This window comes from Rissa tridactyla, chromosome 1 (assembly GCF_028500815.1).
Source record: "Rissa tridactyla isolate bRisTri1 chromosome 1, bRisTri1.patW.cur.20221130, whole genome shotgun sequence".
In the NCBI taxonomy this organism is placed as follows: Eukaryota; Metazoa; Chordata; class Aves; order Charadriiformes; family Laridae; genus Rissa; species Rissa tridactyla.
The window spans coordinates 70,854,085-70,880,765 of record NC_071466.1 but is presented as its reverse complement, the minus strand read 5'-3'; the positions used below and the strand labels follow the sequence as shown (position 1 = coordinate 70,880,765).

At 40.9% G+C, this 26,681-nt stretch overlaps 1 protein-coding gene across 4 annotated transcripts in view; it reads left to right on the top strand.

The window, feature by feature from the left end:
- The window catches only part of NCK2 (NCK adaptor protein 2), an 89,733-nt gene extending 71,750 nt beyond the window's left edge, over positions 1-17,983 (top strand). For all 4 annotated transcript variants that reach the window (XM_054198473.1, XM_054198491.1, XM_054198483.1 and 1 more), the window contains 2 exons: positions 5,004-5,725; positions 14,970-17,983. In XM_054198473.1, the coding sequence (XP_054054448.1) occupies positions 5,004-5,725; positions 14,970-15,164 (917 nt within the window). In that variant the 3' untranslated portion in view covers positions 15,165-17,983. The remainder of the gene's footprint in view (positions 1-5,003; positions 5,726-14,969) is intronic.
- Positions 17,984-26,681: the final 8,698 nt, after the last annotated feature.

Below are 26,681 nucleotides of genomic sequence, written 5' to 3'. Positions count from 1 at the left end.
TGGAGTAATCTTGGGAGGGGGATGCTAGACAATTTGACTGCAAATACCTTCAGTGTTTAATGCATGTTATTCTTAAACAGAACTCAATAAAATAAATGTGAGTACAGATAAGCCGGCGGAGATGTCTTACAGAGCCTGTTCTTTCTGTTCTTTCACCTCTGGGGATGAGCAAAAGCAGTTAAAATACAAACTGTGGTCACTCATCAGTTCCAGACAAAGATACCAGCGCACAGGAGCATGGAAAGACTCATCAAATAAGTTTTCCTAAAATTAGGAAAAGACACCTGTTTTGTAAATGGGCTTTTTCTAGTAAAGATAGTATGTAATATAAGCCATAATTAGCAAATGGAATACGAATTTTTACTAGTGGCAAAAAAATATCCCTTTCTATAAAAGTGTTATGTATGTATTTGATAAAGCATGTGTTTAGGATAAAGTTTTAAAGATAATTGAAGTTGTTTATGCTAAGCATCAGTTTTCATAAAGATCGTAGCTACGCAGCCTTGTTTCAGTGCTTTCGCTGAAGACAGAAGAAGGAGAGAGAAATCCTTCTTTTGGTTTTAGCAGGAGAAGGCTGGGCAGTCGGGCATCTGTGCTGTCTGACAGGCAGCCAAGCTTTGGGCCAGGAGCGTGGCCAGTGTGGCAGAAGACATAGGCAAGGGTAGGGGAACTGGCACTATCACAGCATCAAGACCAGAAGGAAATCCCACCAATTGAGGTTTGGTGTTGGAGGGGAGCTAAAGACGTTTATTTCCTGGGAGAGCTTAAGGAGCAGGAGGTGGGAAGGCTGGAAGTGCTGCAGGGAGAGGACACTGAAGGTGCAAGCTGGAGGACCGATGGGTACAATGGGAAGGCCGTCATGGGGACAAGCTGGTAGTGAAAGGGTGCAAAGCTGGGATTTGCACAATAGGGACTTAAGAGACAGGAAGCGAATTCATAGGAAACTGGTCTTCCTTTGGCTTGCTGGTCGCAAAACAAGCTATTCTTTAGAGCAACAACTGAGCGAGGAAAGGAAGAGGGCACCAAGTAATGCGGCAGGCACGTTTCTGAGTCTCCCTAGGACTAACCTTGGGGCCAGAGAGTTTCTTTCGCTGCAGAGAGAAGGAGGATTTGCAGTGGATCCCTTCTCTGGAAATGATGCCAACCAGTTGGGTTTTCATCTCAGTAATATATCCACCTAGAAATTAAACCTGCTTACATCACTTGGCAACTTATTTGTAAGAACAAAAACGAACTAGTTTAGTGTGGGTCAGCTGTAGGTTGTGAACAGTGTTATTTCCTAGGAGACACCATAACATAAACCAGGCTTTCTGCCGGTTTGCAATGCTTTTGCTCCTACTCTTTTTCCCTTCACTTGAAAGCTAATCCATTGCTTTAGGTTTCTTCTTATGACAGCTAGTTGTATTACAGAGGATTAGGGCTTCAAGTGAACTGTAACCAATGAGTCATAAGGGGAAAATACAGTTGTATTTCCTAGTAAATAAATTTTAATTAAAATGAAGACAATATGAACGCCAAAATTATGACTGCAATTACAAGTATATTTGACTCTTCCAAATGTGACTCCCAGAGTGCTTGAATGTTTTGTTTTCTGTGAAATTCCTTACGTGGGTTTCATTCCATTTGGACATAAGAATAGAAATACTCTTACAAATAGTAGTAAGTGAACATTTCTGTTAGTAACGAGTTATGGCAGTGTTTACTCTTCCAGAGATGACTCATGTAAATTGTACATTTTTTTAACGGAGTTACGATTTTTGTCATAGATGCATATGAAGTTTATAATCATCCTAACTTTATTCTTGCTTAGGTATGACTAGCCATCCTACTAAATTATATTTTTAGACTTGTTTCCTAAGGAAATGAAGCTTACAGTAGTCATGCTGTCACAGTCAGCTGTCATCGTCCGTCCATCTGTCCACCCTTGATAACTCAGCCAATTTTAAGGAAACTTGTCAGACTGGCAGAGATAAACTAACTAGTTTTCTCCAACTCATTGCCTGGGAGGGTCATTGCTGGTGTTCCCCACTGGAGGAGAAGCCAGAGTGATCCCAGCTCTTTGTTCAATCCAGGCAGGGCTGAAAGGCAGCGGGGCGCCAGGCACCACGCTTGGCTGGCCACCCCAACGAAGGTAGGGAGGGCAACGCCAGGGGAGATGGGGTAAACTTTGAGGGCAGTTTGGAGATGGCAATGAGGGAGCTGGAGGTACGAGAAGGACCTGGGGTTGCAAAGACAGTCATATGGTAAGGGGGCCTTTTGTGGATCCTGCAGGAGATGGGGGAGGCAGAGGAGGAGTAGTGCAGCAGGAGGTGCAAGGAGAAAAACAGGAACAGATTTCCTTCGTTCTGCTCGTGGAACAACTTGTTTCCTCTTCTGTCAGACACAGTTATGAATGTTGTAACCTCGCAGAAAAAAATGAGTGTTAGATAATGCTGTGTATGCCTTTCGCTGTGCTTGGCTGCAGATGGATCTCTGCATAGTTAGTTACTTTGGTCAAACCAGCTGGAAACACAATCTTTGGTGCACATTGCTGCTATTGCAAAAGGCTAATCATTACCATGCTATCAGCCTTAAAAAGTTTGGTTACGTTAAATGTTAAGCTTAAACTGAAGACCTCTGACTGCCTTTTATTGATAAAGAAAAAAGTGAAGGTTCTGATCCCCCCCATGTTTTTACAGTTTGTGTTGAATGGGGAGGGTAGAAATAAACATTTAAAATGTCAGACGCAGGATTGGAAGGTTTGTAGAAAAAGATGCAACTTATGAAACTCCAAGTGAAAGAAAGTGTTTGGATGATAACCTTTTGGCAGATGTTTAGACACCTTCATCAGACTACAGGAATTTTTTTTAGACATTTGTTTCTTTCACCTGTTTATCAACAATTTTTTCGCTAGATACTTCAGTTTATGGCATTATCTTATCCCACTACATCCCCATATCTCACAGGTATCTCTCTGCTCTGATTTTCAATTAGTTTTCTCCTGGCCAGCTACTTCATCATTGGCTGTTTTATTTTATTGTATTAGTTCTCCTGCTGTAATTCCAAGAAGCGGTACTGCATATCTCCATTTACAAAGCACATTAAAACCCTAAGATTTAATCTGGAAGGTTCAGTCTCAGTGTAGGGCTTCATGTAGAGAGAATCTATTGAAGTACAGTTGCTTGTTTTCCATTAAGTTGCTTGTTTTCCATGAAGTTGTAACAAGTAATTTCCCCCCTTTCTTAACAGAACAACCCTTAAGTTGTGTTTGTTTATATCACCCTAATTTAATGCTCCTTAGTTCTGATACATCCTTGTCTTTTAGTTGAAAATGATCTCTAAACTGATGAAAATTTCCAGTCTTGGCAGGCATCAGAGCCTGGCCAGCTTCCGATTAGTGCTTGCTTGGACGCTCTTTTCCTGCGATTGTCTCCTCTAGTACAATAAGCCGCTCTCCCTCGTTTTGCCTGAAAGTGCAGCCACCAGCTCTCGGCTGAAATGATGTCGTTAGAATGACATTAGGATGTAAGCAGGCTCCAGCAGGAAGCAAGGAGCCGCTGGGGAAGGTCAGGAAACACTTTAGGATCATCGGAATTTTCTGCAGTCTTCTGAGACCTTTAGACTGTATTAATTAATGTATTTAACCCTTCTAGTTAGCAATCCCTGTGTGGTTACGTGTGCGCTGTTTCTCTGTGCTCTACAGCTAACCCCATGAAATAGTTTTGCACCAAACAAACATATTTGAAGATACTCATTGTAGATGCATGTACATTTATACGTATATATATTTTTTAAAAAAGAACATGCTTTTCAGCAGGAGAGTGGCCAGATTAAATAGTTCTGAATTATTAAAAATGAAATAGCGTGCACCTTCTTCTATCAGATCATTTGAAGAAACAAAAGCAAAGTCTTATTTATATGTTTTCCCCCCATTCAATCTGCCATAATCAGCACGTACTCGTTGTGTCTCAAGTGAATCTCTCGCCTGCCAGCAAGGCTCTAGGAGCATGGAGATAAGTAGAAGAGCTCCTTTTTCTGTGTTGGTTTTTGCTTTCTCTCCCCTGCGTGATATTTTGGGTTTTGCTTCGTTTGTGCTATATTGAGGCTTCATCTTTTGTTTTTTCTTCAGAACTTTTATAAGTGAATTTCACAAGAAAGGGCTACTTGTTCATTTTACCTTTCTGTTTATATATAAGCTTAAGCAGTCCTTGCTGCAAAAGTTTGAAAAGTACACCAAGTGTAACGTGCAGGTTTTCTTCCATGTTTTCTTCCACAGACGTTAGCGTGGTTCCTCTAATTAAGAAAAAAAAAAGTTATGCATTTAATGTTGTTGTTGTTTCTTCTCTGCGTTGTATTTCATGCTATAATTAAAGCCATGACAGTACATCAGAATTTACAGATTATAGGGGAACGTATGCAAATGGTCTTCCTCACCGTCAGGTTTATGCTTTTATAGTACATGATGAAATGTAGATGAAAGGGGTGTGGATTTCAAAAAGGGGCTCGCAGTTGGAAGGAGTTGCAGCTGTAGCTGCCTGGGGACGGAAGAATGAAGAGAGCAAAATGTAATCTGCAGAGAAATTTAAGCTTTTATTGCCATGCTAGTTTATTTTTGTAGACTTTCTTTCATGTTTTGCTTAAACCAAATTAAAGTCATCACTGAAATTAAAAGGCATGATCATTTGGCTGGAGTTTTAAGAGACATAACAGCAAGCTATGCAACCATTCCAGTGATTAGCTGTTCTCATGGTGAAGAAACCACTGTTTTTAAGTGCGCTAAAACTCTGGTACTTCTGGGAATGCAAGAGAGCTGTTATAATGCAAATTGCACCTTACTTAATGGTGCATCAGCTGGATGTTAAAGATAATCTCTTAAAGGTGTTGTTTCCTGACTATGTAGTGTTACAGAAGAGATCTTCATTTAACAGTTTTATTAGAGACAGAGGAGCGTGTCATCAAATCCAGCGTTTTCAGTCTGGGGACAAACATTCCAAGTGACCACTTTGTGTTTCTCTCTTTAACAGGTTTGGGAAAAACCAAGAGAAAGACGAGCGCACGAGACGCCTCACCCACTCCTAGCACGGACGCAGAATACCCATCCAACGGCAGCAGCGCTGACCGGATTTACGATCTTAACATTCCAGCCTACGTGAAATTTGCCTATGTTGCGGAGAGGGAGGATGAACTGTCCCTCGTTAAAGGATCCCGAGTAATTGTCATGGAGAAGTGCAGCGACGGCTGGTGGAGAGGTAGCTACAATGGACAGATTGGCTGGTTTCCTTCGAACTATGTGGTAGAGGAGGTCGAGGAGGCAACTGCAGATTCACCCAGCTTCCTCAGCTTAAGGAAAGGCGCTTCCATGAGTAATGGCCAGGGCACCAAAGTACTCCACGTTGTTCAGACACTGTATCCATTCAGCTCCGTCACTGAAGAAGAGCTCAATTTTGAAAAAGGGGAGACGATGGAAGTCATTGAAAAGCCAGAAAATGACCCAGAATGGTGGAAATGTAAAAATTCCAGAGGGCAAATTGGTCTTGTTCCTAAAAACTATGTAGTAATCATTAGCGATGGTCCTACCATTAACACTTCCCATCCGCCTCAGATAAGCTACACGGGACCATCATCTACCGGACGGTTTGCTGGAAGAGAGTGGTATTACGGGAATGTTACCCGACACCAAGCAGAATGTGCCCTGAACGAAAGGGGAGTGGAAGGAGATTTCCTTGTTAGAGATAGTGAATCTTCGGTAAGTGGTACTCAGCCCGGCAGGCTTTGTAATACCCGATGCTTGGGTTAGCAAGCATGACAGCTAATAGCTTCCCTATCTGTAGTAAAGGGCTTTTCACCCTTCAAGAAGAAGCAAGGCTGTGGCGTTGCCAACCCATATGCTTACTGCTTGTGAGAATTGGTATGGTTCTGAAATGCAGTGACATTTACACTGAAATTTAACAGCTGCGGTCTGTATCATCCAGGGTTTCTTAATTAGTGGGCAAGTAACCGAACATTTCAGGCTTCAGTTCGACTTTTCATGCGTTCCTCATGTGCAATCCTCCTCAAACTTACAGTGCTATGAGATAAAATAATTCTTGTGAATTGCAAATTTGGTCATTAATTTGATTTTCAAGCTAATTTCAAATGGGATCTTTGCATTGGACAATTTCATTCTGCCTTTAATTGAATAATAGCATAGGTTCTTTAAACTATTGGTTAAAATCCCATTTTAATGTTTTTCTGCTCTACTTAGATTACTTAGGTTGTAATAAGGTAAAGTTATTATTGTACTAACTGTTAAGATTATGATACACAACAGAGAGGCTCAAGTCAGCAGATCATATGCTTTGTAAATTGAGCCTTGATGACATCAGAGGGATATGAGTAATGCTGATTAGGGATCATTGTAATTCTGAAAGTTCAAATTTAAAATTACACTGAAAGGCCTTTCATGTATGCTGAGGCAAGAGAATTCATGCTTAAAGCACTCAAAATTTAATTATCCCTTGACTGTGATTTTTTTAAAAGGTGAAAGATTTTAATAATTCCCTAATACATCTTTCAAAAGCTACAAAATAAAAAACCAAATCTGAATTTGTGATTAGGGCTTTTCTGCATTTATTGTTTCAATCCTGGGGCTGTTCCATGAAGACAAACTCTTCTTTAGTAGATGTTTCCATCTAAGTATTTGTTGCTTCACGTACAAAAATTCAAAATTAATATAGTTATATTAGTTCAGTCTTCTAATTTAAGCATACAATACTACTAAAATAAGTATACCTTATGCAGCTATGGGCATTTTAATGTAACGATACTAAAATTTGTGATTGGCTGGTATGTTGGTTGTGGGCAAGTGAGAAAAACAGAGGATTCTAGTGGCAGCAGAACAACAGCTGAAAGACAAGGCAATTGTTAACTCTGTAGGGTTTTCTAAATCCAAATTAAACTTTGCTTTCTAATTTTTGGAAAACATTACTAATTTATTATTATTACTGAAGTTAGGACTCTTGCTATTCCCTGAAATTTTTACATCATGTGTAATGTTATTGACAAAGTACAATTCTGTAACTGGATACAGTATTGTCTGATGAAATTTCGGGCATCTTTCCTTGATGCATCTTTCCTACCTGCAGTAGACATGGTAGCTGTCAAACTACCCTTTCTTGGAAGCTCTGTGTCACCGAGTTCCTATTTCTGCTATTAGTTAACTGTCATCACTAAATGAAGGCAAATGCAAGTAAACCAGAAGAGAACAGGAAAGAAAAATAGAGATTAAATAAACATAAACCAAAGGAGAACAGGAAGAAAAATAGAAATTTAGAAAACATGAGTGACTGACACAGGCTGAGAGGAATCAAATTTGTTTAGTCAACAGAAGAAAAGACTGAGGTGGGGCATACAGTCTTCTAAAATGTAGAAAGCCACTAGGAGATTATGGTAATCATTAAATTACAGTAGTTCAGTTGTCTCTTCAAGGTAGCCTCCTGTCTGACAGGGACAGGCGGGTATACTGGATGTGGTGTACCCTTGGTGTGTCTGTCCAGCAGGTAGAAGCTCACTTTCAGATCTGGATGTTGCATTTTGGGTTATCCTGAGACAGTAGCTATTAATTTTCTTCTGTCTTTTGGGAAAGTGCCAGAAGGACAGTTTGAAAATGAATACATTACTTAAAATACAAAAATGGGCAACCATTTCTCAGTGCACGCCATGTCACAGTGACCACCGTGCTGCAGCTCATTTCTTTGCTACTAAGAGTCAACCTCTTGAGTAAACAAATTTCCTCGAAAGGACACAGTAACCTTTTAATTTATTATGACATCATAGCACTAAACATACTTGTATTCAAAGCAGTTTCAAATTTGCTGCCTGCATTGTTGCTGGGGAAATTGTTGCTTGTGGAGCACAAAAAGATTCATTCAGAATGTGGTCTTGAAGTTGTTTCCAGCATCTAATGCTTACTGGAATCCCAGAAAATTTACTCAATTCATATTACAGCAAGGTTTTTTTTGCACACACGCAAAAAAAAATGTGCTGAACTGAGGAACTTATAGTTGGATTTTGTTTTTTTTTTTCTAATCTTGATCTGGTCTTGCAGATCCTGTGTTTGGGGTTTTTTTGAGCAGTGAGGAAGGCTGTAGTTATACATATGAATGCCTCTTTTGTCTTAGTACTACTAGAGAGTTTTATTTTTTATTGGGTTTAAAGAAATATTTTACTACCTCTCAAACTTTTGTCTGCCCTAATCTTTATATATCATAACATCATATAATTTGTTTATGCATGTGAACTCTAAAAGCATTGGTGATGGGGTGTTGGTTGTTTTGGTTTTTTCCTGAAGTGCCGGGAGTGATATAATAAGCAAATGGGCATACTTGATAGAATTGGGAAAAAGATTACAAAAGATCTATGTCAAGCTTATTTTGTATGGAACAAAAAAAGAATTTAGAAATAGCTCTTAAATTTTTGACGGTTGATGCGTTTCACACGTGTGAGTACAAAGGCTGTTCATGCTGCGGCTAAAAGTCACCAGGAGTGTCCGCAGGATCAGAGCGAAAGATCTTGATTAGAGAGACCAGACTGAACAGAGTGAAGCTGTCAGCTCTCCGCTTCGCTCACCTTTCCACCGGACCAGCACTTCCCATTATGAACCCACCTATTAAAGCTGTGGATGCAGGGGTTATTCCTTTCTAAAAAGGCCCCGTAGATAAAACTGTGAGTCATCCTGCTAATCTTGTGCCTGATTTTTGACCTCTTTTGGGGTTTTCTATAGCCTTCCATCACCATAGTTACGAAAAGTCGTATGTATAAAAGTTTTCCTTAGACTGCTTTGAGTTTGCTCTTGTTACCGAGATATGAAAAGCTGTACTTGGATAGATGAAGGTTTGCATTGCTCTGTATTCACTTGATGAGACTGTCATGTTTTTCCATTTCAAATTTTAGTAGATGCAAGATTTTACAATATTTCTCTAGATTTAATTTACCAGATGTGTGTCTCACAGCTAGATTTCTTTAGCCAAAAATATTCTCCTCAGTTACGCTTAGATCTGAGGGATGCTGCTGTGGTGGAGAATATCCTGAGATGAACTCTGTAAGGTAGCTAGGAGCCTGATTATCTTAATTACGAAATACTATTATTAGAGCCATAAACTTGTTTGAACCATTTAAGCCCATAGTTTATGTAACAGGCATGGTTACGTAGTGATAACATTTTTGCCAGTTCTGTTATATCTAGGTAATGTCACCTTAGTTTTGGAGATGTAAAGGAGGAGACTGAAGTGGAACATACCTAGTTAGAAATACTGCTTGATCTGTTCTTTCTGTTGCAGGCTGCTCAGTAGATTAAAAACTGAAGTTTATTGTCTCGTTTAAGTAGCACTCCTGAAAAATAATGCAGATTTAATCTATGCAGTCTCTGTACAGCCACTTCTTATCCTTTTTGAGTTGCAGACTCTTTAGCAGTCAGATTTTTGTTAGCTCTGTGTAGTACCTAACACAAGACAAACAAGTCTTGGCTGACACCGTTGGCCTGGGCTGGGTAGGTGATCATCGTGCTTTGGAGATCTAAGATTCCACTGGGGAGAGAAGCAAATTTGGAAGGAAGAGGGGGTTTTGTTCAGATTCACCCCAGGAAACAAGTGTGCTTGCTAGTGTTGTAGCTAACAGGAAGCAGTTATAGGCTGTGGCCGGTGATGAGGGAGGGCAACCACACCACAACTCCAGCTTCTGAGCAGACTGCAGACACCCTTAGACCTCAACAGAAGCTTCTGTCAGGACCTGCAGTCCCCTTGTACTCCACTGCACATGGGTGCGAAACTGGGGATAAGACAGACACCACTGCTTCGTAGCCCTGTGACATCTTCCCATGAAGCAGAAAAGATGTTATTTTTCTCAAACCAGTTTTGTTTGTGAGCAGGAATGAGCTGTGCAAATTTTTGGACCATTCCAGGAGCAATTATTCACTAGGAAGTAATGGCTACCTTCTGCTAATAGTGTCACAGCTATCAAATTATAGTAACTGATCCTAAATGGTGTTGCAGGGTATTGTATTAAGATGATACTAAGGATTGTAGGTGCAACTATATTTGTGTCAGTCCTTTGAGATCGCATTTAGCTTCAGTGCTCTTTGTCCAGCAGTAGTGATAGTGGAAGGAGGAGGCACAGGTTGAGAGCTTTTATGCTTTTTGAGGTGCTAATTCTGTAGCGTTCAGGGTGTCCCATGTTTTCCTGGGGTTTTGATCCTACAAGTGTTGGATAGAAGCAATGAAATGTGGCAACTGTTCAAACAGTGAAGTGTTTGTCATGTTCTGTGATGTGCTGTGATTGATGAGTATAGTGGAGAAGAGGAGAAAGTTTATCTTTAAAAACAGGCTAAAGGAAATAGTGGTTTATTTTAAATGGAAGAACAGAAATCTTATTAGAACTGTATTTGAAGATCGATGGAGCTAATTCATGTTTCTGACCAGTGTAACGTTGATTTTGGAACATGGTGAACCATTACATAGAGAGGAAGGGTATTTGTTTATATCTAAACAAGGTGGAAGGGGTAGAAAAAGGAATTTTTAACCTTCCCCTGTGGTTCTTTCCAGCGTGACCTTAGACATTTGAGCTATGGCTTGTTTTTTGTTTATGGTTGGTTGTTTTTTGGGTTTTTTTGGATGGGTGTCTGAGTAGGAGGAGAAGTGAGGGGAAAACCTGGGTGTGGAAATGGAAATGAAAAGGCTCACAGATGGGAGCATGAAGGGTCTAGAATAGTCTGGAGAATGAGTGTGTCTTCCATGGAGGGAAGGGTATTCCCAGGCACGGGGGTGGGGTGAGGGAACAGCTACAAGATGAGTAAAAGGCTTTCAGAGGAAGTTATTTTTCCCAACATTGCCATTCATGATAGAATTGTCTTGTTTCATTCTTAAATTCATTCTTCATTCTTAAATGAAGATTGTAAAGAGGGAACCTTCTTTCCTGCTTTCTCTCGTTTTCCCTTATATCGCTTTATACCTTGTCTTCATGATAAAGTTTTCCATCTTTTTTTGAAAAGACAGTGAAGTTCCTGAACAAAGTTGTAAAATTAAAGGAACATCTTCCTGCCTGTTGTCTTCCACATGCTGTAGGCATCACCTAGTCTATGGTCATCTTAGTCATAAGCAGGAGTTAAAATAAAGGAATCTGAAACTATTCAAAGAAATACTACACCTGGACTGAAAAGCTGAAGATGCATAATAACTAATCCTCAATTTTCTGATTTAGGAATTGATTTATCTTCATCTTTAGGTCTTCTCAATTATGACAGTACAGAACTATTCACAGGTTCCCTGCTGTGAAGCTGTGCTCTGTAATTCTGTCGCAGAATCATCAACTCCTCTGTAGATTTCAGGGGTTAAAGCTTACTTCTGATGTGCCTTTATTCAGTGTATATGAGGCTTTTATTCGTGGAGAAGTTAGTGTGCAAACATCCAAATGTAGCAATTAATTTAAGAGGGAGAAGGGAGAAAAATTGGCCAGCAGTTGAAACAAAATAGCTTAAACAGTAAATAAAATAAACAGACTTGGAGCAAATCCAAGGAGGACAGCAGGGAACCAATTCAAGCTGCATCGAACCAGCACACTTTGAAATGGTAATGTTAAGAGCAGTAGTTTATCTAGAGGGGCTTTTTTTAATAGTCTTTTTAACCATATTGCATGTTTGTTAGAGCAGAAAAGAACCAAAATAAAAACAAATGCAAGTCCAGTTGCCTTTGCTGTTTGTTCTTGTGTCCTGTAGAAGTTACTACACTGAGGCCAATAAAGGGTTTCAGAATTTTTGCAACAGCTGTTCGAGCTCTTCCATCTCTTTGCACCGGATGGTGGCTCTCAAAAGAGTTAGATCAGCCTTTCCGCTATTTTTTTTAAATGAAATCAGATCACGAAAAGAATAAACTTTGTAACATATATGCTGGAGAAAATAAGCGATAATAATGTCTTCAATTTATGCATCAATCTAATTAGCAGCTCTGAGGCTGGGAAGAATGCACAGTAGTTCAGGAGAATGTTCATTCATTAAAGTTATAATTAAAATGGCAGGAAGAGTATTGTGTAGACCACTTCACAAAGATCTAAGTCTGGCCAGTGCCTGGGACATAGGACAGTAGGTCAGAGGTCTAAGACCTATTCCAGCACCTCTCTGTGTGTCATTATCTTTAGACAAGAAAGGATGCGCTAATCATTCTTAGCAAGTATAAGGAGCTTTGAAAACTCGTAATTTTGACATGCTGAAAACAATTGTGCTTTGTCAGAAAACACTAAAAGTTTAAGTGCAAAGTGATTCTTTCACTTGTTTTTTAAACCTTTGTCATAACATTTTTTCCTGTTGTTAAAACAAATGTGTTTGGTTCAGATTATGAACTTTCCATTTGTAAACTCTTCTATTTTAAATGAGGGCCCTTTGGTTGCTGGTTTTCACTCAGCGTAGGCATTGCCCGTGGAAGCACCAGAACTTAGTCGACAACGCTTGCTCTTGTTTTTCGAATCTGAAGCAGCCAGTCTGTAAGCGCTCCCCTCAACGTGGTCCTCCTTGAAGAGACCTTATTTATAGACCTGCCTGGTAGCTTATGTTTAGAGCACAGAGATCGGCTGCATTAAATTTCCCTTCCATGAGCCCAGGGTCTCAGAGCTTCTGCAGAGCTTGGTTTGTGCAGGCCCGTGCTTTGTTACCATTTAATGGCTGCTGTGTAGGGCTATGGAGATGCCCATTGCAACAGGTCCTAGGCCTGTGGGGTTACGGCTGCTGGAGGGTTTGTCCACACAATGGTCAAGGTCTTGACCACAGCACAATGTTGGTACGACCAGGTTAGTTTTAACCCAGCAGGGTAGGTGCTGGAAACAGGTTAGTCTTGGTGTGAGCTCTGTGCCAGCTTGTTTGTGATGCTCCTGAGGCAAGGGTTTAATATCACACCTAGCTGGCGTAACACAGCAGTTTTCAAACTTGGAGGTAAGGATAGATGACAGGGCATGAAACATACCTTGGGTGGAGCATTGGGAACCCCAAAGGTACACTATTAGATATTTCTTTGCAACCCTCTCCAGTCCTCTCCTCTTGGCAGTCACAGGGGGTGTTGCGTGTGTTTTAAGCCAGTGGATTTGGAGCAACTTGATGCCTGAAGCTGCCTTCCTGCCAGAGCCTGCACTGACCCAGCCAAGGCACGGGTGGCACCAGGTTACAGATGGAAGAAGCAATTCTCCTATGGATGTTATGTAAAATAATTTTTAAAGAAGTGGTGCTTGTGGATCTGGAATGTAGTGTCTTGGGATAGAAGAGTCCAGAGGTGTGGGGAGCTAGCTCCTGGCTTGAGCAGTGCAGGAGAGGAAGAGCTGCTGCTCAAAGCTGAGGTGCAAGCCTGAGGAGTTGGGCCAGAGCCAGATCAACAGGCACGGCAGGAGCTTTGTTTGCTCTGAGCAGGGTGGATGGAGTAGGAATGGAAGGCAGAGAGGGCATTGGTACTAAAACAGGTGAGGGGGAGATGCAAGGGACGAGATTTTGGGATAGGCAGAACACGGTGTATGTGTGGGGCAGAGACTCACATCATTGCAGGAAAAAAAAAAAAGACAGTGTGCCTGATAAAATGCTGACCTTCAGCTTACTTGGGTGCATACTCAGGTGTGTACCTGACCACCCAAACGTGGTGTAGAGGACTCCGGAGGCTGTGGTTTCATGAACCGAAGCCTGGTGACAGCAGTAATGTCCGAGGGCTCCTGCTCCCCCCCTGCTCCGTCCTCTGCTGTGCTGCAGCTGCGCTTGGGGTTGTTCGTAAGGTGATGCTGTGAACCAGATAGTCCCTTGTGGGTTTTGTTTAGCCTGGATGAGTTCAGGTTCTCAGCGCTAGCTTGACCAAAGCAGCAGCCAGCTGTGGGGGAAGACCGAGGGACTGCAGGAAAGCTGTGTCTGAAATTGGCACATACCTTCAATGGTTTCTGCCTGAAGCCATGCCTTCAGCGGGCACAGACCCTGCAGCAGGACCTCCAGAGTCGCATCAGGCGTTACTTATCTCCATTAAATACTTGCTACAAACTCTGCTGTGTGCTTTTTTTTTTTCTCCATTTTCCTGCTGGCTGGCAACACCCACCTCCAGCCACCTCTCACAGGGCGAAGCGTACTCCCATCTCTAGGGCCAGCCAGCGGCGGTCAATAGCTAGAGATGGAGTTCAGCCAGAAGTGAGGGACAGTGTGTCCTTTCTACCCTCCTATGGCAGCATGTGGTGCAGAAAGCCAAGTGGTCTCGTCCCGGCTTTTTGGAGGACAGCACTGTCTTCGTTAAAGCCACGGATTGCCAAGACGAAGAGATTTATCATGTAAAATTGTTCTGTCGTGAATAACTTAATTAGTGCTCAAATTTTGTCTTTTGTGGGCGGTGGTTTGATGGTGAGATTTGTACTGTGTTTTTATTCTATGGCTTTATCTTTTTTAACAAAAAAGGTGTACTCAATAGGAGAAATTATTCCCCATACATGTGGTAATGAAGATAAAAGGTGCATGTGTCTTGGTCTTTTGCAATGCAAAGCAAGAACGGCCCTCTAGTGGTCACGGCTCTAAAAAAAGCGATATGGGGATTTTTCTTCATCTCGCCCAACTAATATTGCGATAATTGCTTTCTCCAGGACTCTCTAGCAAGGAAACCATACATGATGAAAGTTTTTCCCTTCTCCTTGACATTCTCGTGCTTCTAGATTGAGTAACTAAGATAATATTTGCAATTTAGTCATGTAATTGGCAACTTCAGACTGTGCATCTGGGGAGCTTTCACTTAACTGACTTAACTGTGCATGTTAATAATGACGGCAATTATTTATTGAATAATAGGCTATTGGGTTTCTTAAGCAGCTAAAGCAGCGAGCTGTGGAACAAAGACTAGCATAAATTACCATCAACTGTATGACACAGTTTGTTCCTGAAACTACAAAATTACGCCTTCATTTTGTTCACTTTTATGTAATTCTTTTTTTTTTTTTTCTTTTTAAATTCTTCTCAACAGCCCAGTGACTTCTCGGTATCTCTAAAGGCATCGGGGAAGAACAAACATTTCAAGGTGCAGCTCGTGGACAATGTCTATTGTATTGGGCAGCGTCGCTTTAATACTATGGATGAGTTGGTGGAACACTACAAAAAGGCTCCCATCTTCACCAGTGAACACGGGGAAAAGCTATATCTTGTGAAAGCACTTCAGTGACGTTGAAGATGGACTTGGCCGCCTGGGCCTCTTATAACTTACAAGCCTTAGGTCCTAAATTCACTTTTATAGAGCAGAGCAATATCTGAAGCAGGCTTAAGGAATAGGCTCTTTCTAAAGTGTTTGCTCTGTCGGTTGCTGTTTGTCCCTTTTTTTTTTTTTTTTTTTTTTTTTTTCTTTTTGTTTGTTTGCCTCTTTTTGTGTCCCAGTTCTGTTAATCTCCGACCACCTCTCTTCAGGTTGAGAGTTTCCCTTGGGTGGCCGTGGCGAGCACTCACCTTCCCGGCTGAGTTCAAAACTCCCCTCTCCTGTGTACGTTTACATAGTTAGCTCAGATCAAGGAGGGGCGTTTTCAATTCACACCAGTGTTAATCTGTTCAGATTGCTCACGCAGGCAGAACTCTCCGTTCAGAGACATCGGGCACAGTTTGAATGCACTGAAGCTGCAGCTACTTTTAAGTGAGAGAGAGAGAGTAGACATAACAGTTGTGGCTGTGAGTTCTGTAGCTATATCGCTTACCGAGTAGTATATTACAAAAACTCCTAGTTCCTAGAAGCACTCTTTACACTGTACTCTGCTATTACATTGCTTCTCTGACTCTTTGTAAAGAGTACACTAATTAAAAGCATTTTGTAATAGTACTTCTTCAACTACTATGGTAAGATTGTAGTAAAAGAAAACTATCTAGTGTATTTTGGTCTGTATTTGCAACAAAGAGAAATTTTATTTGAAAGTTGATTACTAGAGAAAGAATCATTGAATTGTAAAGGCTGAATGTTTTGGTAATCTACAACCAAATGTGCCATCCACATAATGCTTTTTCCTCTTGCCCTTCTGCTTGTTTGAATTAAACGATTATGTATTTAATTCTCAAAGTAATATGTATCTGTAGCTGATTGTTGACACTAATACAGAAGATTAATAAAAACTGATCTTGGGATGGGGTGGGGCGGGCTACCAACACTATATATATATTTGCTTTACGGAAAGAAATCTTCGGGTTTTACAGAGGATGGCGTGGTTGGTAGGAAGAGACACACAGAATGTTTATGAAGAAAATGCATTTTTTCTCTTTTCTTTACATTTAAACTCCTTTATGGTTTAAATATACAGTCTTTAGATGGCACATTCCTGAGATTGAAGAAGGGATCGTGAGATCTCAAAAATCTTACATACTCAGTTTTTTGGATATTGTAATAAAAAAGGTATTATGTCATGATGGAGTACTGGATTTATCCTTGGGTGGTAGTCCTGGTGTTCCTTTAGCAAGGTGAAATAGAGTGAATTATGAATTTATTTGTCTTGGAATTTGTGTGGCCTAAAAAGAAAACCTCTGCGACTGCAGAAGACAGTTTGATATGAGGCAGTGTCTGATGAGCTCTGTGTTACTTCTTTCTGTGATAAGTAAGTCTGTTCATAGCTTTAAGGAAAACTTCAAGATGGAGCTGTTTCCTGGTACGTTTTTGCCGTTAAAACATGTTCCTTTCCTATTCTGTGTTTCAGCCAGTGGTAGCGCAACTACCTCTGTGCATAACTCCAACGTAGATTAAGCTGCGCTGTCTGACTGGCTTTGGTGTAAATCATACCACTGCCAAGAGACCGCAAATGAATTGCAGTCCTGCGCAGACCCGAGAGGCAAGTAAAACTTTTGGAGTTCTACACGCGTACTATTTCCCCACCACTCTTGAAATCTTATTTCTGTAAGGTTCTCTGAATTGACAACTGTATTTGAATTAACAACTGTATTTTATTTCTGTACATGCATTAACTAAAAATTGGGCGGTGACCCTTCGGCTTGGTCCAGCTTAATGAAGGAAAGCAGTGATTCACGGCAATCCAGAACGGTCATGCATTATCCTGAAGAGCACCTACCCATGACTATCTTCTAAGATTGTAGAAGCTTTCCTTAGGAAGTTGGTGAGAAGGTACCGGTTGTTTACAATCTGCCTACAGAAGGACTCCACAGTGGGCTGCTTTTTAAACTTCATGAGTGAATTCTGCAGAGAATATAGGTTTTTGCCTTCTAATACCTGGTTTTTTTCTGTAGGTGAATCTAAGCATGTACTGAGTATGGCAATGACATTAAGAAAGTCAACTATATGTTGTATGAGCGTTTTCAGGTTTGAGTGAATTGCTTTTCAGTCTCATTGACTCTGTAGTATTTGGAAAAATGATATATGGGAATGGTTTTCCTTTTCAGTAAACTGATTACTGCAATTACTCTTTCATGCCCCTTGTTCATTTTTCTGAAATGTTCCCTGTTCCAGGAGCCTTTGTATGCCTCTTGAAATCCTTTTTTTTTCACTTTTTTTTTATATATTCCCTTTTAACAAGCTCTGTTAGTTCCTAACCCCTTTCTAGTCTTAGTATCTTAGAACTAAAGCAAACAGACATACAAGTGAAGTTTTTACCATATGCTTTATATTTTAATGGATTTATCAAATCCTTTTTTTTTTTTTTTATGTTACCTCATTCTCTGTCAACAGCTTCTGTGTATTGAGGTGTGAATTGTTCAAGTATTTTGGTTTGGAAGCAGTAGTTAATTTACGAGCCAACAGTGTGGACAACTAGCTTGAGTTATTTGTTTGGGTTTTTTTTGAAACAAGCCTCATCTTGTTTTTGCCCATGCTGTATTTAATCAACATGCTCTCCATTCAACAGGCTCATTAATAGTTCTTCAGTTGTTCCCATCTTTACTAATTGAAATAAGTTTCTGCAAGTTTTGCTGCCTTTTTGACCTCAGTTGCTGGATTGGGCCTAAGCATTAGGCCCATAGTCTTCAGTACTAACTGCTTAATAAAGGGGCAGTAGACATGGATTTTATTTTTATTTTCCTATTTTATACATAGCTTTCTGTTGTTTGACAAAACCTCACCCTTATTTTTTGACCACTTAAGGCCTCTTTGTTAAAGCTTGGGGTTGGGGATGTGTGTTCTTTTTTTAAGATGAGAGAAATTGTGGTGACCTGAGTTTCTTCACCTGCAGTTTTCATTAAAGGCTCAAATAACTTCTGATGGAGTAGAAGTGGTGATCTTTCTTTATGGTATTCAGTCTGGCTTTTCCCATCATACCTGGATCGTATAGGTGCGTAAGTTGTACTTTTATGTATTAATCCTGTAGAGATTCTTGCCTTGCTGGTGTTTACGTAGGTATGTGAAAGAGTTGTCTGAATCCATAGCAGTTGCTGTACTTTCCAGGCAGTGGTAGGAATTTGAGATCCGTGTCTTCACTTCTAGCTGCAGGAGCTTGTTGATGAGCTGCCTCTTCCAGTTGTCTCAACCGTTTGTGGTATCACCAAATAGCCCTACCTTGAGTAGGCACAAAAAGACAGTCAAAATCATGTCACTTCTGAACTTATACATCGTAGCCCATCTGTTCTGTAGCACTCCTCTTCTGAGGATCTTTTATTTAAAGGATGCTGTGGTAGCTGTTCTTCATAAATATCTACAGTGTAGTCCTTGGTCTCAGCTTTTATGCTCTTCAGTCTTAAGAAAGTAGGCAAGTATGAGACGTTTTCTAAGGGGTGGGGAGACTAGTGTTACGCCAGCCACTCCGGAGTGGTGTATAGCTCCGTGCCAATTGGGAGCTGCTGCTCTTTGCGCAAGAGCCTACACTGCCACGCTACTGTTACTGATGGCGGTATTTGGCCAAAAACATTGGAAAGCTTCGAGGTTTACACTAATTTGCAGATAAATGCACGCAAGCCTCTGCACAGGTCCCAAACCAGGCAGCTGCTAGCCAGATCCGAATTGGAAGAAGCATGAACCTACGGCGTGGTGCCGAGTCTCAGCCTGAGCGCCTTGCAGAGAAGTATAGCAGGAACACTTAATGCAGCTGTGCACTGTTCCGCTGGTGTGGAGCACATGTCAGCTAAATACTGCACAGCTGGGTACCAGGTAGCCACAGCTGGCCTGAGCTAGTATTGAGGGTAGCCGCATGTTAGGTGTGGACAAATTATTGAAGGATTAATCTAAGAGTGAACCAAGAACATGCCAGGTAAACTCACGTGGGTCTACTGTATTGTAAAAGCTAAGGGTCTGCTTAGTCTTTGTTTTTGGGGAGAGGAGATGTGCAGTTGGGTGATTAACATGAATATGGACTATATGAATGGACGGTAAAGTCCCACTCTTGAATGATTCTGTTCAGTGTTCTCTATTCAGATATTTTTGTCTCATAAATTTATATGAAATCCTAAAAGTTTACAGCTGTTCCTCCAACCTCTATTGTAGCTTTTCTGTATTGTAAAGTTTGCTGCCTGGTTTAATGCTTTCACTAAGGGGAAATAGAGATCTGCCACGCTTAGAACCATGACTTTTGTTATAACACAAAGTTGAAGCACTTTTAAAATACCACTATACAATTTAACTTGTAAAAATAAGTCACATTTTGCCTAAACTATAAATCAAAAACTAGAAAAGGTATCACACTTGTTTTGGATTAGATCTGGCAATTTACTTGGCAAAAGCTAAATAACTAGTAATTATTATATATACTAAATAACTAATAATAATAAATAACTAAATAACTGCAAGGACTTTCGTTCCGTCTTGGTCTTAAACTAGTTTAATTCAGTGATTTAGAGGTAAATGAGACACGTACAATCTCCAGAATCTGAATCTGATGAGTTCTGTTTTCTTAATCTAGTGGGATGGGATGACTCATATTTAAATGGGAACTTGTTAACGTATTTATATTGTGAAGGGTGTATTGCTAAAGTAACTCTCAGCTCTTAAAATGCACTAGAAACTGTGAACCTTTCTGTTCCTTTCTCTTCAGTACATCCAAAATTCAGTGCCTTTTTTTAAGGAGTTGAAAAGTGTAAACCATCAGTACACAGTCCTGAACAGTGTATAGATCACCTGGACCACGTGTATGAGAGGTTTCAGAGTAAAAGGAGGATGCAGGTAAATGCTGCTGTTCGTTCACTAGTTGCTGCTGGGTGGAACAGGCTTTTAAGTAACAAGTAGATCAGTTGTGCAATGCTATTCTAGAAAGTATACTGCAGTTGCAACCCGAACGTGCACCAACTTCAGCATATGATAACAATGCCCAATATGTGTATGCACTTGTGCTAGTGTCTTGCAAAAGCAATGGCTTATTGGCTGTTCCTTTATTTTAGGTGGGTATTCAGCGGTTGGATATAGTTATAGTTTGTTGGAAAATCCAACACACACTGAATGGTTTTTTTGAACGTAAATTGACTTAATGTGAAATATAACCTGTATATAGTATATTTAAAACTATATTTTCTGGTCCTTTGCATGCCTCTGAAACTCTATGCTACTGTTGTATTTTAAAATGCAAGTTTTTCTGGCATGTTCTTGGTGTTTCTTTTCTTGTTATAAAATAGATTGTCTCCCCTGTCGTTATTTGAAATTCCTACCCAAGCTCCTACGGAAGCTGAGTAACAGAAGTGGCACGTAACCATTGACAGATTAGACAAGTTTTTCAATGCGTTTTCTTTCGTATGTGGTAATACTAAAAGTTTTAGGAGTGGGAGGTTAAAAAAAGAAAGAAAGAAAAAAGAAGACTCTTTAACTTGACAGGTTATCTTCAGCAGTGGGAGTCCACAGTTATGAGGAAAAAGTAACAGGTAAGAAATGTTCTTTTCTGTTTTCTTAAGTGAATTTAGTTTGGAATTCAGCTTGATGTCACATGGCACTAGTGCGTGAAGTATCACAAAGGTTAACGAATACTGACTCGGTCCAGTTTAATGAAGAAATGGATGGATAAAATTGTTAATCTCAATGGCCTACTCTAGAAAATAGTAGTAATCTTCAAAAGGGGAGAACTGTGATTTTGGGGACTGTGGTGGTGGTGGTGGGGGGTTTTGTTTTGATTTTTGGAGGAAGACTTCAAAAGACGTGTCTTGCTCCAGTTTTCAAGCCAAATTTTCCTTCTGAAAGTGTGATTTTGGGGACTGTGGTAGTGGTGGTGGGTTTTTTTATTTTGATTTTTGGAGGAAGACTTCAAAAGAGGTGTCTTGCTCCAGTTTTCAAGCCAAATTTTCCTTCTGAGCTTCTTCCCAAGAAGCATTTTTTTGGGTGTGAGCCAGGCCACAGAAAATGCGTTAACTGGAATTATTCTCCCAGCTGTAATTGAAACTGTGGTGGTGAATAATGGGTTACTTTTTTTTTTTTTAATTTTGATCTCCATTAGATTGGATACATACTTCTATATGGTAATTAATTAGTGGGTTCTGTGGCTTACTGACTTAGCTTTTCAGATGGGTTCAACTCCGTCAAGTTAAAATAAGCTTGATGATTTTTTTTTTTTTTTTTGGTTCCTTTTTATGTCACAGAACCAATAGTGCATTCAGTGCAATTATAATTTGTAATGCAAAGAAGCCCTTCAGTTGTGGGCGGCTGGTATGTTTGGAATACTAAGTCCATAGATGATGATGATGATAATACAGCCATAAAGAATGGTGGGTAAGGGCACCAGCAGACAGGCAGAGAGAAACAGGCTCCTGGGATCATGAAGCAAGTATCTGAGGGTTTCTCTTTGGAGAATTAGGATGTTTATTTCCATTTGAATATGCATAGCTAGTTTGTAGAAGTGAAACTTAACCCTTGTTTGGTGTACAGTGTGTTTATTCAGAAGTAAATTCCAGGCGTTGTCACTGCAGGAGGGAAAGTGGACGTTGAGGCCCTAAGAAAAGTGAAGGGTACTGGTGTTAGTGGCAGCTTTCCTACTCAGTATCCTATCAGGTTATATCCTGGTGAAAAGTGGGATACTCCCTGTTACTTGGTTTTGTACCAGTGTTGGCCCAACTTTATGCTGGTATAACTCGTTTCCACTAAAGATGGGGTAACTGTGAGCGTGTTAGAACTGAGATTTCCATAACGTAGTCAAGGCTCTTGTGCGACTGGCTTGGGCTGAGCACAGAGTTCAAGGTGAAGAGAAGAGGAAGTGTTTAATGAATGTTCCATGAGGAATGGTTGGGGGCCATAGAGAGCTCTCTAATCCAGTTATTTTTGTCCTTTGCCATTACTAATTCAGCAGTGGGCGCCAACATTATCAGTGTTTGATGTTCTGTGTTAATAAGGCGCAGAGTTGTTTCTTGTGCTAACAGGTAACTTTGATCTGATGTGCCATGTCTCTGGCTTGTCTCTGTGAAATCATTCTGCTATGAAATTCAGGATGGTTTAAGATAAATTATGTCACTTCTTTTTAGCTGGCATTTCTGATGCAGTGTGTAGCACACCTTTTGATGCTCTTTGGTGTAACCTCCTCTGCAAAAGGGAGAAGTCTGAGCGTGTTTCAAAAGTTAACAATCTCAGCTCAGTCCTTTGTCGTGTGGTGAGTGCTAGATTACCAATCATGTGCCCCTTGATGGTGATATCTCATGTTTTTTAATAGTGGTTTTGAGACTTGTCTCCCTAAATTAACATCAGATTTGCCTTTTTTTTTTTCTTTTAAACTTGACTTTTTCTTTTCCCTCTACCTTTTCCTCCAAAATGCATGTGCATTTGTCTGTGGCAGTCCTGTTACTTCCAAGAAAGTCTCCTCGGCCGTTAAAAATTTTCTGGATCATTTGGAACAACAGCATTTCTATCCAATGTTGGCTTAATGGGAAATAACGCCCTTCTTGATGAATTACATGATCCTGTGGTGAGGGAAATAAGAACCGAGGTGCTTTCCTACTTTATGCTAGTTCTTGGAAGAACTTTGCGCTAATGGAATGAACTCTGGCTGTTCTTTAGAAAAGAAATAATAAAAGGGAACAGGTTACAGTTCTGGTTTAAATCAAATCACTTTGTAAATGCTTGCGAATCATTTTAAAACTGTAAAAATGGAGAATCTCGTTATACAATGTAGTGCCAGGAACTACTTTAGTTAGCGATGGAAGGAGACTGCTTTCCTCAGCATTAGCAGAATGTTAATTCTGCAGTACTCATAGAATTTTTGGAAAGCAAACCCAACCACCTTCAGAAACATATCCAAAACCAAGCCGTGTGTACTAAATACAGTTCTGAACCTTTGAGAATAGGGTACCACACTGTCACCTAGCTTGAATTTCTGTTATTTTTCTGTTAACTGCAACAATTTTACTTTTATGATGAGATGAATGAATTTTTCTTGTGTGTTGTCTAGTGCAGTTGCGTGTGGTCTGGCATCGCTTCCATTTGAGCTGGTCGAGTTTCCACGAATCCTGCTTGTCCCATGCTTTGTTCTTCTGGGCTGCCTCCCTGCTCCATTTGCACTTGGTCTCCTACTCCGCCTTTTCCTCCTTTCCTCCTCTCTTTTCTCTTGTGCCCTACAGCTTCTCAAGTTTTTCAGCTCCTTCTTCCTTTCTTCAATTTTCTCTATTCACCCTCCATTTTCAGCCTTTCATATTTGGAGCCTACCTAATGAACGGGAAAAAATGCTTATGCATCCACCACACTTCTCCCTTATACGTCCAGGCTGTGGAGAAGCAGGCCCACTTCCCCGGGTGGAGCTGTGTTTGTGCTGTGGGCACAGCAAGGAACAGGCCATCAAGCAACTGCATTGCTTGAGCAAACCTGTTCTTAATCATGCACAGAGGTGGTTTGTTGGACGATGTAATCCCAGCCTAAATCAGCAGCTTGACTTTAGGGCTCCAGTGCACGGTGTTCTCACTGCTGAAGGCTTGGTGCCCAAACAGGCTAAGCAGCCGCAACTCTGAAATGGGGAGGGGAAAATGGTATGGTCAGTATTTCTGCATATTCACCCCAAATGTCACACAGCATGCTCGTCGAAACAGGGGCGGTGAAATTCTTACGGTATTTGGGGGTGGTTTTCCACCCCTCCTTTCCTGCTGAAGAGAGAAAATACCAAGGATTCCTCCAGGAGAGTTGCAACTCAGCAGTAGCAGGTTTTGTGAGATCTGATTTGCTTGAAGTGCGTCGATGCATAGTTAGGCTGCCATAGTGGAGACGTTATGCTGGCATATAACTATAACACTGTGTTGTAGCTGTAAATGACAGTTCTTACTGTTTAGTGAGACTGTTATAATTATAGGGTCTGCTATAAATCTTCATTCAAAAACCCAATACTGTAAACAAAGCCCTTTAATTAAAAAAGAAAAAAAAATACCCCCCCCAGCCCATGTACAAAAGGAAGGAACAGCTCAAACTGAAGGGAGCAACCAAAATAATTGCTGTGTACTGTACAGTGATGATGGAGAGCAGACAAAGAGCATACACCGAGGAGCCGTGGAAACGAAACATCATAAAGGGACTGGTGACGGATAATGCTATTAGGAGCATGCTCACCCACGCGAATGCCATTATACATATGTTGGCACCAGTGAGCAGGAGGGAAGTTCAAAATGATTGCACAAGGCATTTACTAAGGGACCGGGCTTGGCAGGTCCAGGCCAGAGGAACTTCTGTTTAGTTCTGAAGTAGTTCTTGCTTTTTCTCTCCAGATGCAGAGACTGGGTATAAACAGCAGTGGGCTTGAATAAGCAGTCAGCCTCTGCTTCTGCATCAGGAAATTAAGACATCTAAGAAATCCCCTTTGTCCCAGATAGATGTGTGTGTGCACGTTTACTTTCCCTCCTTTTAAAATATTTCTTCAAATTTGATTTGTTCCAGAACTAACTCACTCACCCTTTCAGAATCGGTGCACACCTTTCTGTAGCAGGGCGATGGCTGGGGAAAGGTTTGATTACATTAGAACATGAGTGCAGGCTTGCCCTAGGCCGCACACAGGTGACTAATCCTTGGTGAGCTCAGTGCTCTCCGAAGGGAGAGCCAATGTTTGAACAATTTAAGTTGTGCCCATGATTGTGTTAAAAGTCCTCAACTCTTCCATCTTCCCCACCCCGCTGATTGCTTGGGGATGCGTATCCCTTTGGCTTCAGTGATCTGTTTTGCAGCCCTGATACTTCTTCAAATTTATTCCGACTTTGAGTCTGATACTTGGAAAAAAAACCTTGACCCTGCTTCTCCTCACACCAGCCTTTCCTATTGAATATGAAAAATCATAGAATCACAGAATGGTTCAGGTTGGAAGGGACCTTAAAGACCATCTAGTTCCAACCCCCCTGCCATGGGCAGGGACACCTCCCACTAGACCAGGCTGCTCAAAGCCCCATCCAGCCTGGCCTTGAACACCTCCAGGGATGGCTGCACTTGTGTAGATGTACATGTCAACCACGGAACTTGGTTGTCCACCGCCATAACCAGATGAACATGTTGCCTGCCATCAGCATCCAGAAAATAAAGGATTGCTCCATCACCAGTGGAAGAGCAGTGTGAGGTTCTATGTTGAGCCCGTGTCCTTCCACATCCATATGGGTAAGAGTTGGATCAGGAGCTGATGTTGTGTAAAACTTGATGCGGAGACATAAAATATGGTGCCTGTCGATTCTGAACTGGCGCTTTTCAATGCAGAGGTCTTAGTGGCTGTGCTGGCCCTCCTGTAACCATACAGATGTAATAGTGGACTTACCAGTACACACTTGTTAGGGCAATGCAAGGCCTGAAAAGCGCTGAAATTCACTGTGGTGCTTCTGTTTCTAAAGCAGGAGAACATAATTATTGCTAAAGTTGTGAATCTGGACTAAAATACGCCTTTCTTGTTAGTGGTGTTGACTTGACCCAGTCTCTTTGCTGGTTCCCCATCAGTTCTTGTGGGGCCTTCTGACTTTTGGACGGGACTTATCCCCTCCCAGATGGAATGGGTAGAAGTGAGTTATGAACTTTTGGTGTGGTGCTCTGAACTAATCCTTCCCTGGGCTTTAGACTACTGTCCTTCCCGGTGATGAAAACCGCATCCATTATATACTGGTCTGAAAAAGAAAGCAGAGATATTTTCCCAAAAGCTGGTATCTGTGTCAGTAGAAATTAGGAAGAACAGCCTTTCAAAATTATGCTATGATAAATTGTGATCTAGACAGCTAGAGATTTTCATGCTTATCAAAGATGACAGATAGCCAGGTACTGCAAAAACAGGAAGAGTTAATGAATATGCTTCTTTCTCTGAATGTCGTTCACCCTTCCTGTAAGCTTTGGCCTTTCCAGCCCACAGGGAGATTTTGACAATGCTTCCTCCCCTCCTAATTTCTTGCCCTAGAACTTGGGAAACTGGCCAATCTTGGTACTGTCTTTGGTAAATGCCTACAATTTACAGTTGCCACATGCATTGAATATACAGACCTGTTAACGTACTTCAGCAAGATTCTTGTGTAATTATGCAAGCACAGACACAAAGTCACTGACCCTCAGTGATGCTGCCTATACTGGTAAGTGCACAGGTACCTCTGCATATATATATATATATATATATATTTTTTAACATTTTTCTTTTGGATGTTAGAACATGATAGTGCTTACTTAATTTTTAAAATGTTTTTGTAGACTACTAGCTGATCCTTTGTGTGCATGGCTGCTTTCCATAACTATATAGAATCATAGAATGTGTTGGGTTGGAAGGAACCTCTAAAGGTCATCTAGTCCAACCCCAAATATACCGCATGCAGATTCGTATGCTTTATCTGGCACCCTGATTGCTACTTTGATAATGCTTTGGTTTCTAATGGGCAG